The 12,923-nt window shown below is 37.8% G+C and overlaps 1 protein-coding gene across 1 annotated transcript in view; it reads right to left on the bottom strand.

Annotated features, from left to right (window-relative positions):
- Positions 1-12,923, bottom strand: part of MALRD1 (MAM and LDL receptor class A domain containing 1) — a 736,704-nt gene that overhangs the window by 577,910 nt on the left and 145,871 nt on the right. The window contains exons 16-18 of the mRNA XM_032880867.1: positions 1,429-1,581; positions 917-1,022; positions 77-444 (exon numbers count right to left, since the gene is read on the bottom strand). Coding sequence (XP_032736758.1) covers positions 77-444; positions 917-1,022; positions 1,429-1,581 — 627 coding nt within the window. The remainder of the gene's footprint in view (positions 1-76; positions 445-916; positions 1,023-1,428; positions 1,582-12,923) is intronic.

The raw sequence follows: 12,923 nt of genomic DNA on the forward strand, positions 1-12,923 counted from the left end.
AATCAAGATCCCCACTATCAAAATAAGAAAGACCAAAAAAAAAAAAAGAGAGAGAGAGAAATAATAAAGTACTTACCACAGTCATCCTCATCAGTGTGATCACCGCAATCATCTACCAGATCACATAACAGAAGCTTCTCTATGCAAGCTTTGCTGCGTCGACACCAGAAGAAATCTGGCTCTTCGCAGCTGTCCGCAGGAAGCGGAAGACTACAATTTTCAAATCTGATGTCATCAATCGCGGAGACTCCATCATAAATGCCAAGACTGACTTTATCTAGTGACAAATGGAAGGGCTGAGTAAGCCGTCCAAGCTGAACATTCGCCTGTGACCACTGGTTGCCCTGGTTATATAGTACTCTCCAGAGTACGGTGGGGTCACTGGAATTTTCCACGTGTAGCTGGAGCTCAGCGGCCCCCACTGACAGACCGTAGTTATAAAACCTGAAAAAAGAGGCAACACAAGGAATGGAAATGATTTATGGCACAGACTAAACATTTAACTTACAGGCTCTTCCGCTTGATCAACAGCCAATTAATCATTAGCTATCACAACGGACACCTTTTTTTCCTGCAGTAATTGCGGCTGCTCCTACGCGAGAGCTTATCTGCTGAGGGGCACACTCTGGCTCACAGGACCCGGGGAGCCTTTCTCAAGGAGTTCAGTTCAGACTAGGGGAGGCAGAGTTAATTAAATTATAATCCACTGTCGGAGGGAAAGAGTCCCTTTCCTTCAAAGAAAGAACACAACAAATGCTGACAATGTGTTCCTAAGAAAAATTCTGACTGTGCAAATCTAACACAATACCTATTTTTAAAGCCAAACCAGCGGCAAATCATGAAGTCTGGTAAGTGCAGGAGTGTGCCTGCAACCACAGGGCTGTAAGGGTAGCTGACCACAGTTTTTAGAATTTACCAGAAGGAAAGCGTGCATCCAGGTCCCGCCTGGCTAAAGGTTGGGCTCTGGAGTTTGGCAACTTGTGACAAGCTTCTGCTTTTCTTCAGAATGAACATAAAATGCCCTATTGGGACACAAATACAAATTGTAAGTTAGCAGACTGAGCTGACACACCTGCCTCTTAACCCCATCCTAAGCTCTGTGTCTGACTAAAATTAAGACCAAACCATTAAAAATCAATAAAAGTGATTGTTAGTCAAATTTGCTCTTGCAGAAACTAAACTAGTATCCACCTCCAGGTTAAAATGATGCAAAAAGTTAATAATTTCAGTGAATTCAGTCAAAAATATATCTATACTCTCTCCCCACCATCCATAAAGGAGTCACTTCATAATAACAAACATAAGCATAACTAAGCTGTCACGCTATTTGTTGCACTAACATAGAACTTCAAATGCTTCTCTTTCTCTGAACAGACCTAACCAAGGGTGAACGAAAGGAGTAACAGCCAGCCTCTCCTTGTTTCTTACCTTGAGCTGTGTTGTGAGTATGATCCCAAAGTGGTGCCTGTTGCTCAAATTCAGTGGAAAGGTTACTTCTAGAGTTCCATACCCAGTCAAAATTGTCACCACTAATTGCTTCAAACCAACCACAGCTATTTGCTTCAAAGTCGCATCTGGAACCTGAAAAAGCAAAATGTGACTCCTAAGGTGGCTCTCCAAAGTGTTCACAAACTTTAGAAAGGGTAGAACTCAACTCTCAATTTGTTAAATCTCTCTAAGTACATTAAAAGACATCTTGGAGGAAAAAAAAGGATCCTATCAGTTCTTTAAAAAAAAAAAAAATGAGTTGTGCTTTTCATACTGGAAATTGATAAGGCAGAATTATCAATTCAAGAAATTAAATTTTTACCAAATATTTTTTCAAAGAGAGTATTAATAGCCATTTTGGTTATAGAATTGCTAAGTTCTACCTAATTTATTCCGATACTCATGTTATTTCTCTGCTGCTATGACATCATCTGGAAGAATTAATTATTCCTACAGATTATTTTATATTAAAACATGGGAAGTAGCTACTTCCAAAAAAAATCAATATTGAAAAATCCAGATTATATTTAATATAACATTCATCAGCAATTTTGTAAAGCTTTAATATTTCCTGAAGCATAGTGTAATTTGTGCAGGGAAGAATAATTTGACCCACTTTTCAGGTCAATATGTAAGAAACAGTTAATTTCCACAAAGCCATAGGAAAAGAGGAAGAGAAAAGGCAGGACTGGGAAGTTATAATAATAGTGTTGAATTATAGCTAATGTTTAATAAGTACCTATGTCACAGACCCTGTACTAAATGCTTTATATAGATCCAACTTTCACAATAGCCCAATGAAAAAAGTGCTATTATTATAACCGCTTTACAGATGAAGAAAGGAAAGCTCAGGGAAGTTACTGATATAACCAAGGTCAGAGAGTTAGGAAACTGTACAAATGGATTGAAATCCAAAGATTTTCACCCCAAATCTAATATTCTTTCTGCAACTATTGACAATAACTGTTAATTGCTATGATTCTGGAAGAAAGATAAACCCAAAATGCACAATTTGAGTTTGTTCAGTGTGGACATTCAGTGTTACTATAGATCCCAACACAAAATGAGCTTTGCTCCTACAGATGATTATTGCACTGGAATCCTTGGTCATTGGTTATTTATATCCAAGGATACAGTAGTAATTTGCATAGGTGTTCTCTAATAAAAAGACTTAGGAAGAAAGCACTAAGCTTAGGGAACAAAAGTATACAATAAATCACTCACTGAGATTATAAAATTCAAAACTGCAAGGGAATTTTAACCTAATGATAAATCATTTTCAATTTTGGAAATGCTTGACCTACACAGGGAGGAAGGTGAGATGAGCTGTAATATTATAAATACAATATTTTTTAAATACTTATAAATATTATAAGTATATTTTACGTTTCTATAAAATATCTGATTTCAAAAATATGCTTGCTTTCTATCAAGTTACTGGCAGAGTAACTTGGAAATGAGACAAAAAATCAATGAGAATGTATGATACTTTTAAAATGTTGCATCAACTTTGGGGCACCTGGGTGGCTCAGTCATCTAAGCATCTGACTCTTGATTTGGCTCAGGTCATGATCTCAGGGTTGTGGGACTGAGCTCTGCCATCAAGCTCAGTGCTCATCAGGGAGCCTGCTAGAGATTCTCTTTCCCTTTGCTTCTCCCCCTCCCCCCTCTCTAAAACAAATAAATCTTTAAAATTTTTTAAATTTTTTAATTTAAAAAAATAAATCTTGAGGAAGCACACAAATAATAAAATGTTGTATCAACTTTAATAAGCAAGGAATAACTATATTTTATTAGAAATCAGAAAAATCAACAAATTAATTATACTTAGAATGAAGATTTCTCGAGTAAAGTTTACAAATTTGTGGAGAGACAATTAAATGCTGCTCAAAGGTGAAAAATAATAATGATAATTATGACAAGTTAGGGATAAATGCTCAGAATATTTGACTATATTTTCAAAGGCCATCTCTGTTTATAAATATATAATATATAAATAATCCAGATTTTAGGGGTTTCAAAATATGTAGGTGCCATTTCAATCCCTGGGAAAGCAATTATTTTTTTGCTATATGTATATATTTTTTTGCTTTTTATTGCTATTTCAGACAATCCAAAAATTAAAAAAAAAAAGAAGAAGAAGAGGACCCAGGAGTTGTTTTATACAAAGGAAAGGAAAGGAGTTATTGCTGCTTTGGAATAGTTATCCCACATAGCTACCTGGAAAGGGAGCCTTATCCTCTGTTGTCTGCTGTCCAGGGAGATACTGATGTAGAAATAAATGAATATTCTAATGGTAGTAAAATTTCAGGAACCATTATGGCAATTTGCTAGTTCTCTAGATAAAGCCCATCAAAAAAAATCAATCTTTAACAGATGGTTATGTTGTTAAACTTCAAATACACCTGTCTCATCTACTTTGTTCCTAAATATTTAGATTTCTATACACACTTTAAAACTCACCTCAGCTGATCAGAGATGTAATAAGGTCACCTGAAATTAAGCTGGTTAGCTGTTTACCAAGTAGATACTTCATTAGAGCAGTTGTTGAAAATTATGTATGTCTTTTCCTGACTTAAAATACAATATCCTGGTACATTTTGATAATTGGGGTTCAAAGATTGTTCACTTTTCTGGAGCCTCACGATCAAGTTTCTCAGTTATCATCATATCATCATCTCAGTTAACATCATAATTTGCAAGAACAATCACAGTTACCACTATTACAGGGTTTATCTTGTACCAAGCTTTGTGCTAGGAGCTATTAAGTTCATAACACGATGTCTGTTGATATAAATCTTTAAAAATTATCTATTGCTATGGATATGGGTTAAAAAGCTAGTGACTCCACTGCAGCTTTTATTAATATTCAGCAAAATTACCCTTGTTGCCTTTATTAGTTGTGTAAATATAATTTCAGTAGCTACCCCTGAGGAAAGGGTGCTAGGGGATTCTCGGTGGACTGACACACAGCTCCATCCCCTTACACTATCACGGTCATGCTGAGAGCTTTTCACTGAGACAGAAGATAAATTTATGTAGGAGCCAAGGAACCTTGTGAGGGGGAAAAATACAGAATCAGATGGTCTTATATCAAATTCACTGTCAGAACTTCTTTGATGGTTTGAGATGATCCCCACAGAAAATCACGTGTAAGCAATAAACACGAAAGGTAGAAAGTGTCTGAGCTGATAATTTGGGTCCCATGCAAAGACTTGAAAATTTACAGAAGAGTGCTTCTTAGTATCTACCCAAGGAACTCAAAAATTTACATCCACACAAAAACCTGTACATGGATATTTACAGCAGCTTTTTCCTTTTTTTTTTTTTTTTTTTAGCAGCTTTATTTCTAATTGCCAAAACTTGGAAGCGACAGAAGTGTCGCTCAGTAGGTGAATGGTTAAATAAACTGTGGTACACCCAGACAGTGGAACAGTGGAATATCATTCAGCACTAAAAAGAAATGAGCTATCAAGCCATGGAGACATGGAGGAAACTTAAATGCATATTACAAAGTGAAAGAAGCCAGTATGTAAAGGCCCATACTGTAGGCTTTCAACTATATGACATTCTGGAAAAAGCAAAACCGTGAAGACAGTAAAAGGAGTAGTGGCCGCCAGAAGTGGAGGTGGGGGGAGGGCTGACTAGGTGGAGAACAGAGGATCTTTATGGCAAGAAAATACTCTGCATGATACCATATTGACAGATTGTACCACACATTCTTCCAAGCGCACAGAATGTACAACACCAAGAGTGAATCCTAATATAAATTATGGGCTCTGGGCGATTATTATGTGTTGGTGTAGAATCATCAGTTGTAACAAAACCCCCCAACCCACCCCACCCTCCCATATTGCCAAATGCTGATGTAGGAGAAGCTGTGTGTGTGTGTGTGTGTGTGTGTGTGTGTGAGAGAGAGAGAGAGAGAGAGAGAGAGAGAGACAGGGTAGAGGAGTTAGATGGAAAATCTCTACTTTTTCCTCAACTTTTCTGTGACTCTAAAACTGCTATGAAAAAAAAACCTTAATAATTAATTAATAATTACTCAGTTAAGGTAAGTGCTTTAAAGAAAAATAAAACAGGGTGCCTGGGTGGCTCAGTTAGTTAAGCAACTGCCTTCGGCTCAGGTCATGATCCTGGAATCCCAGGATCAAGTCCCGGAATCGAGTCCCGCATCAGGCTCCCGGCTCCACAGGGAGACTGATTTTCCCTCTGACCTCTCCCGTCTCATGTTCTTTCTCACTGTTTCCTCTCAAATAAATAAATAAAATCTTTAAAAAAAAAAAAAAAGAAGAGAAAAAGAAAACAAAATTTTATAGGAGGACATATGTTCTTACACGTCATGTGGTTGAACACCAAACCCCCTCTGGTGTCAGCCACATAAGCAAAAGATTCTCAGGGGGAAAAAAAAAAAAAGGGAAAATGGCTAAACATGTAAGTGGTAATTGTAAAAATTAGAAACCTAAAGCCCAGCTGAAGGGCACCCTGTGGTTTACAGAGAGATCGAAACCAGTAAAGACATAACTGTTGTGTGAAAGACATCCATTTATTGCATATGTCACATCATCTCTAATTCTCTCAAAATACAGAACATATTACTGCACCCATTTTAGAGAGGAGAAAGATAAGGGTGAAAGAGGATTAACATATAATTTATAGGGGTCATTATTACTGACAAAATTCCAACCAGGACCTGATGTCAAAGTCTGTGCTCTTAAAAAATTATACTGCATTTGTAGTTAAAGTAATAATCATGATAACTTACAATTTTAGAACTATTACATGCCAAGCACTGTGCTTTGAGTTTTTAATGCAAGATCATATAAAATCTAAACATGTATAACTACAGGGCATGCTCTAGAAGTAGATCTTAAACTGTATAATAATAAAGGCATAACTTGTCTTACTGCTCTTCACAAATATTACTTTTTTTTTTCTTAACAAATTGAAGGCTTATGGCAACCCTACATTAAACAAGTCTACGGGCTTCATTTTTTTCCATTTGCTCACCTCATTCTGGTAATTCTGGTCACATTCTGGTAATTCTCACAGTATTTCAAACTTTTTATTATTATATTTTCTATGGTGATCTATAACTATAATCAGTTATCTTTGATGTTACCATAGTAATTATTTTGAAGCAACGCAAACTGTGCCCACTCAAACTTAATGGCAAACTTAATAAATGTTGTGTGTGTTCTGACTGCTTTACTGACCAGCCATTCCCCAGTCTCTCGCCCTTTCCTCTGGCCTCTCTATTCCCTGAGATACAATAACATTGAAAGTAGGCCCATTAATAACCCTATAGTGGCCTCTAACTGTTCAAGTGAAAGGAACAGCCACATGTCTCTCACTTTAAATCAAAAATTAGAAATGATTAAGCTTAGGGAGGAAGACATGTCAACAGCTGAGATAAGCCAAAAGCTAGGTCTCCAAGTTGTGAATGCAGAGGAAAAGTTCTTGAAAGAAATTAAAAGCGCTCCCAGTAAGCAAACAAATGATAAGAAAATGAAGCACCTTTAATGTCGATATGGAGAAAGTCTGAGTGGTCTGGACAGAAGATCAAATCAGCCACAACATTCCCCCAAGCCAAAGCCTCATCCAGAGCAAGGTCCTGACTCTCTTCAATTCCATGATGGCTGAGAGAGGTGACAAAGCTACAGAAAAAGTCTGAAACTAGCAGAGGCTGGTTCATGAGGTTTAAGGAAAGAAGTCATCTCCATAACATCGAAGTCCAAGGTGAAGAAGCACGTGCTGATGTGGAAGCTCAGCAAGATCTCCAGCAGATCTAGCTAACTAAGGTCAATACTGAAAGCAGCCACACTGAACAATGGATTTTCAATGTAGATGAAACAGCCTTCTAGTGGAAGAAGACGCCATCTAGGACTACCATAGCAAGAGAGAACTCAATGCCTGGCTTCAAAGCTTCAAAGGGCAATTGTTAGGGGCTTGTGAGGGGCTAACACAGCTGGTGACTCCAAGTTGAAGCCAAAACTCACCATTCTGAAAATCCTAGGGCCCTTAAGAATTATGCTAAATCTCCCATCTGTGCTCTATAAATGCAACTACAAAGCCCAGATGACTGTTCATCTATTTATGACATGGTTTCCTCACTATTTTACGCCTACTGTTGAACCTATTGCTCAGGGGGAAAAAAGAAAAAAAAGATTCAAAATATGGCTGCTCGTTAACAATGCACCTGGTCACCCAAGAGCTCTGATGGAAGGTACGATGGATCAGTGTTGTCTGTATGCCTGCTAATACAACACCCATTGTGCAGCCCACAGATCAAGGAGTCATTGCACGTTTCAAGGTTTATTATTTCAGAAATGCATTTTATAAAGCTATAGCTGCCAAAGACAGTGACTCCTCTCTGGTGCATCTGGGCAAAGACGACTGAAAGCCTGCTAGAAAGGACTGACCATGCTAGATGCCAGTAAGAACATTCAGGACTCATGAGAAGAGGTCAACATATCAACGTAAACAGGAATTTGGAAGAAGTTGATTCTAACTCCCGGGGATGACTTTGAGGGGCTCAAAAGTTCAGTGGAGGAAGTGACTGCAGGTGGGGTGGAAACAGCAAGAGAACTAGAGTTAGAGGGAGAGCCTGAAGATGCGACTGAAATTGCTGCAATCTCATAACAAAGCTTGGGTGAAAGAAGTCCGAGAAAGACCAGTACCGTCTGATTTCACTCATGTGGAATTTAAGAAATAAAACAGATGAACATAGGCTAAGGGGGAAAAAAAGAGGGAAAAAAGAGGGAAGCAAACCATAAGAGACTCTTAACCACAAAGAGCAAACTGAGGGTTGGAGGGGAGATGGGTGGGGGGATGGACTGAATGGGTGATGGGAATTAAGGGGGGGGCACTTGGGATGAGCGCTGGGTGTTACACATAAATGATAAATCACTGAATTCTACTCTTGAAACCAATGTTGCACTGTATGTTAACTAGAATTTAAATAAAAACTTGAAATTTTTTTAAAAAAAGTATAAATGCCAAAAATGATGGTTTTAAAAGTGAAAAAAAGAAAAACTTGAACAGGTAAGGATTTGCTTGTTATGGATGCGCAAAGTGGTTTTCCTGGAGGTATAACCTACTCCTACTCCTGGGGAAGGATCTGTGGAGGTTGTTGAAATGACAACAAAGGACACAGGATACTATACAAACTTAATTGATCAAGCAGCAACGGGGTTTGAGAGGACTGACTCCGATTCTGAGAGAGGTTATACTAAGGGTAAGATGCTATCAAGCAGCATCACATGCTACAGAGAACTGTTCGTGAAAGGAAGAGCCAATTGATGTGGCAAATTTCATTGTTGTCTTATTTTAACAAATTGTCATAGCTACTCCAATCTTCAGCAAACACCATCCTGATCAGTCAGCAGCCATCAACACAGAGGCAAGAACTTCCACCAGCAAAACAATTACGGCTCCTTGAAAGCTTAGATGATTGCATTTTTTTAGCAATAAAGTATTTTTTAATTAAGGTATTTACATTGTTATTTTAGACATAATGACATTGCACACTTAACAGACTGCTGCACAGTGCAAACAGAACTGGAAAACCAAACAACTGATTTGCTTTATTGCAATACTTGCTTTGCTGCAGTGGTCTGGAACTGAACCCGCAATATCTCAGAGACATGTTTATAATAACTGTAAGTCCACTACATTAACTCTCCGTAAGTTTCTTTCTTTCACTAGATTTCATGACCGTCCGGAAAGTTGCATATCGGGGGACAAAAGTTAACTGAGTATTCTAGTACACTGTCTTAAGTTCATTGAGACTGTACTTTATTTGATTAAAAAGAGGTTATTATAGGGGCACCTGGGTGGCTCAGTGGTTTAAAAAACCTCTGCCTTCGGCTTGGGTCATGATCCCAGGGTCCTGGGATTGAGCCCCACATCGGGCTCTCTGCTCCACGGGGAGCTTGCTTCCTCCTCTCTCTCTGCCTGCCTCTCCGCCTACTTGTGATCTCTGTCCGTCAAATAAATAAATAAAATCTTAAAAAAAAAAAAAGAGGTTATTATAAACCTCAAATGCATTAATACCATATACACTATTTTAGAACATGATCTTTCAGGCTTTTTCATGCGTTCAAATGGTTATATGTTTGAAGTTAGAATAATGTTAAAATAACTGTAGACTTCATCAATAGTTAATATTCATTAGTGATTTAAAATATAACATAGTCAAGAAATATGTATAAAAGTACCATGTAACAAAAAGATGTCTATATAAATAAATAGAAGTAATGAAATCTTTAAAGGAGCACCAACGCATAAATAATAACACCTGGCATTCAAAATCATTGCATTTGAAATAAAAATGATTAATTACCTTATTCTACATATGGTTTTAAGGGTCTCCTGTAATCTGACCAACAAAGACAGTGTTGGGACACAATTCTCCATGGGTCTCTGATGTTTGTGCATGTCTTATAAGCTGAGCCCTTAACCACCCCTTTGTTCCAGACCATCCTCTTAAGAATAAACAGAGGTAGTGACTCCACCTATAACAGAGGGCAAGTTATTACCTTGTATGATATAATAAGGAAAATGTCTTCCTCATAGGTCAGACACATATGCTTGAATCCTACTATAAAAGATTTGGGTTCCATAAACTCAGGTTTTCTTAGCTTTGATGCAAAAGCCATTTCATATGTACATCCACCTGGACCTCTCTGTGCTGATCCTGGGACTCAGGGAGCAAGAGGAACAAGGGCAATCTTGACACTTATGCTCTGTGTTATACGATAATAATACGTCCTTTTGTCCTGACCCAGGAGCCTCACCTACTTTGCCAGCATCCATGAAATTATGGCAGCCTAACTTGTTAGCTTATAAGTAGGGAAAAGTTTCAGATCTTTCACATTTCTCAACACACAGTAAATTAAATACTGTGTGTGTATATATAAATATACACACAAAAAATACAGAAGTATTATATATATATATATGTATGCATATATATATATATATATATATATATATATATATCACCAATAATGAGCTTAGAATCTAGTGTGGGAAATTTATAAGCAAACAGGCAGTGAAGACAACAGAATAACTAACATATACTCATTCATTCACTCTTCATTCATTTGGCAAACATGTACTGAGTACATGCTATATGTTTGGCACAGGCACAGGGTCTTCTAAGAACATAGTAAAGTAAAATGGGGGAAAGAAAGCAAAAAAAAAAATCTCTGTCCTCATGGAGTTAAAATAATGTGAGTGAGAAGGGTAGGGACATTAGGGAAGAAAAAACAAAAGTGAAAAAACAAAAGAATTAAGTAAAATATATATAATTCATTTGATGATAATAAGGCAAAGAAGAAAAAGAAAGAAAGAAAGAGAGCATTACAGAGAAGGGTTGAAAATTCATAGACGGTGATCAAGGGAAGTATCATGGAGAAGCTGGCAACCAGAAACTCCTGGGAGATGCAGGGGAGGAAGCAAGGCATGTGACTATGCAGGTAAAGGTGACTCAACACAGAGGAAGATAAAGGAAAAGAGCATTGAGGCAAGAGCATGCCTCTCATATTCCAGAAATATCAGAGACTATAGTATCTCCAGAAGAGTGAGTGAGGGAGAGGAACAGATGAAATCAGAGTAGTCATTTTAATTTTTTTGGCTTTGAGATACTGGAAACAACTGGGATGTTTTAAGGAGAAGAGTGACAAATTCTGACTTAATCTCATCCCCATGGCTTCTGTACTGAAAGAAGACAAAAGTGGGTGACATCAGCAAGAAAAGAAAAGGATACCTCAAAAATTCAGATAAGAAGGGGCACCTGGGTGGCTCAGTGGGTTAAGCCTCTGCCTTTGGGTCGGGTCATGATCTCAGGGTCCTGGGATCAAGCCCCACATCGGGCTCTCTGCTAAGCAGGAAGCCTGCTTCCCACTCTCTCTCTGCTTTTCTCTCTGCCCAATTGTGATCTCTGTCAAATAAATATACAAAATATTTTTTAAAAATTCAGATAAGAAGTGATAATGGTCTAGACCAGGGTGGTAACAATGAGACAAAAATGAGGCATTCTGGTTATATTTTAGAGACAGACATAACAGAATTAACTGACATCAGTTATGGAGCATGAGAAAAAGAGATGAAACAACAGGATTTTGAAGTCTTTGACCTGAGCATTTGAAACAATGGAAATACCATTTATGAAATGGAGAAGACTATGAAGAAGCAGAGTTTTGGGGAGAAGGAGGAAACAGGACCTCAGTTTTGGACTTGCTATATTTGAGATTCCTATTAGGTATTCAAGTGATCATGTAATAGAGAGCTGGGTATATTAATTAGTCCGTAGTTCAGATGAAAAGTTCAGGCTGGAAATATAAATCAGAAAATAACCAAAGTGGCAAGATCAAGACATGAAAATAAGAGAAAGATCAAGAGTGGCTGCAGTGTCATAGAGATCAAGTCAAGCGACTATTAAACTATTGGTGTCAAATGCTGTTGATAGGTCCACTGGCTCTAGATCACTGGTGACTTTAATGAGAACACTTTCTGCTTGATGGTGACAGCAAGGCCCTGATGAAAGTGAATCAAACAGAAATTCTGGAGAGTAAAGCTAAAGGCAGTAAATATAATTAATTCTTTTGAGGTGTATATATACTTTGGAAAGGAAAGGGGGAAAATGATGTGATAGCTAAAGAAGAAGTAGGATCAAGAGAAAAAAAATTTAAGATGTGAGAAATACAGACATGGTTTTATGCTAATAGAAAAGATACGGTAGAGAGGGAAAATCACTGGAGCAATGTCAAGCAGGCATACAGATGGGTTATACTTAATAGGAGAAATGGGGTGACCATTGTTAGGAGCATGGACAGTTTATCCAGGATAAAAGAGAAAAGAGAGAGTTTACAGGTGGGCTGAAGGGATATTGAGGCTTATAAAAGTCCTTTGATATAAGATCATCAGCTGAGGCTAAGGAAAGGAATGTTAGAACATGGATGTTGGAGAAGACAGGAGGAAAATATGCTAGTCACTGGTAAGTGGGTGAGGGAATGGAGTGGAGAATTACAACATGATTCCTGGAAAGCTAAGAACAAAAGTAGGGCAGCAATTACCAATGTACAGTAAGGACAGACAACACTGCTTTGTTTTCTTCCCCAGACACATTCAGCTGTGCAACTAAGAGGGCTGTGCAGTTGATCTGAGCTGAGGGGGCTGAGAGCCACAGTTAATCAGTTAGTGCTTTAGTGAATATCAAAGGACAGCAAGGCAGTTGAAGGTCAATGTAAGGCAGTCATTCCAGTATTGGGCCATGGAATTTAAACTGCATAAGAAGGGAAGTGAGTACACAGAAGGATGAGGGGCAGTGGAGTATTGGTAAAATCAACAGATTGTAGGAATTGGTAATGCTGATAAATTATTGGAACAACAGAAACAGAGGGAAAGATCTAAAAAAAAAAAAATAGGAA

The sequence above is a fragment of the Lontra canadensis genome, unplaced genomic scaffold, assembly GCF_010015895.1.
Source record: "Lontra canadensis isolate GAN:19392208 unplaced genomic scaffold, GSC_riverotter_1.0 scaffold72, whole genome shotgun sequence".
NCBI lineage: Eukaryota > Metazoa > Chordata > Mammalia > Carnivora > Mustelidae > Lontra > Lontra canadensis.